The sequence below is a fragment of the Lactuca sativa genome, chromosome 9 (assembly GCF_002870075.4).
Source record: "Lactuca sativa cultivar Salinas chromosome 9, Lsat_Salinas_v11, whole genome shotgun sequence".
NCBI lineage: Eukaryota > Viridiplantae > Streptophyta > Magnoliopsida > Asterales > Asteraceae > Lactuca > Lactuca sativa.
Window position 1 is genome coordinate 218298157 of NC_056631.2, and position 1064 is coordinate 218299220.

The window sequence follows — 1064 nt, forward strand, 5'->3', positions numbered from 1 at the left end:
TATTAGCAAACAGCCAAACTGAAAATATCCCATTAGAAGTGTTTGAGAGTACATGATCAAGACACCTAGTGCACAAGGGTGCTTATTGTAATTATATTTAGGAAACAAGATACGATCTTAAAACATAAAGCAATAATACGAGTTGAACATCAAAACAAGATAACACAACAATTTCACAAACACATCTCTCAGGCTTCTTTATTTTGACAAGGTTATGTATGCAGGCTGCAAATACATGATATTTGTCCGCGTTACTAATAGGGATGAAGAATGACACTGAAAGAGTCGAGGTAATCCCCGTAGTTTCCGCTGAATCCACCAAAGCTACCCTTAGCGACTGGCAGCGAGAAACTAGTCCCCTGGGTTGTGCCATATGGCCCATACTTCTTTTTGTTGGTTAGGAAAGACAATGACGTAATCACAGTGTAGCCGGCATATACTCCCACAGTTCCGCTAATCCCGATGAGGTTCTCATCATCAGCAAATGTAAACTGAAGATATACCCAAATAGATGATAAATGATGTATGATAAAACTAGAATATAAGTGCAGTACATGTTTAGGTAACAGATGTAATGAAAGCCCACTATACCGTATGAGGTGAACCACCATCACCACCATATGTTTCAGAATGGTGTTTGACATTATCACGATCCTTGTAAGTGAACCTGATTGAATCTACACACCCTGAGGCACTGATACGGATCTCGCAAATCCTGCCCTCAGGGATGAATGTCCAGGGATTAACTCCACCCTTACCTCCCCACGGTCCAACCTGTACGCCATTGCCTGCCTGCATATAGGGGTGAAATAAAATATATAACTAAGAAGTGGACATATCTTAGCAATCAACAGATGAAATACACCAGGTTAACCATAAACCCAGCATTTCCAAATATATATGGTGAAAGAGTATACCATGTTTGATCTGAATGTATTCTCAAAGGAAAAGATGAAACTCGTGGAAAGTAATAAGTTATACATTTAGCCCCATTAAGAGAAGGACTATTTATAGACCTGATCAGGTAGGGTTTTTAAAGTATAATGGATTCAGATAAGATGTCC

General features: G+C 39.3%; 1 protein-coding gene across 1 annotated transcript; it reads right to left on the reverse strand.

Annotated features, from left to right (window-relative positions):
- On the reverse strand, positions 1 to 1064 carry LOC128128816 (protein GOS9-like). Its single transcript, XM_052767595.1, has 3 exons — positions 918 to 1064; positions 592 to 792; positions 1 to 491 (listed from the first exon to the last, which is right to left on the reverse strand). The coding sequence occupies exons 1-3, from the start codon at positions 981 to 983 to the stop codon at positions 255 to 257; spliced, it is 504 nt and encodes a 167-aa protein (XP_052623555.1). The 5' UTR covers positions 984 to 1064; the 3' UTR covers positions 1 to 254.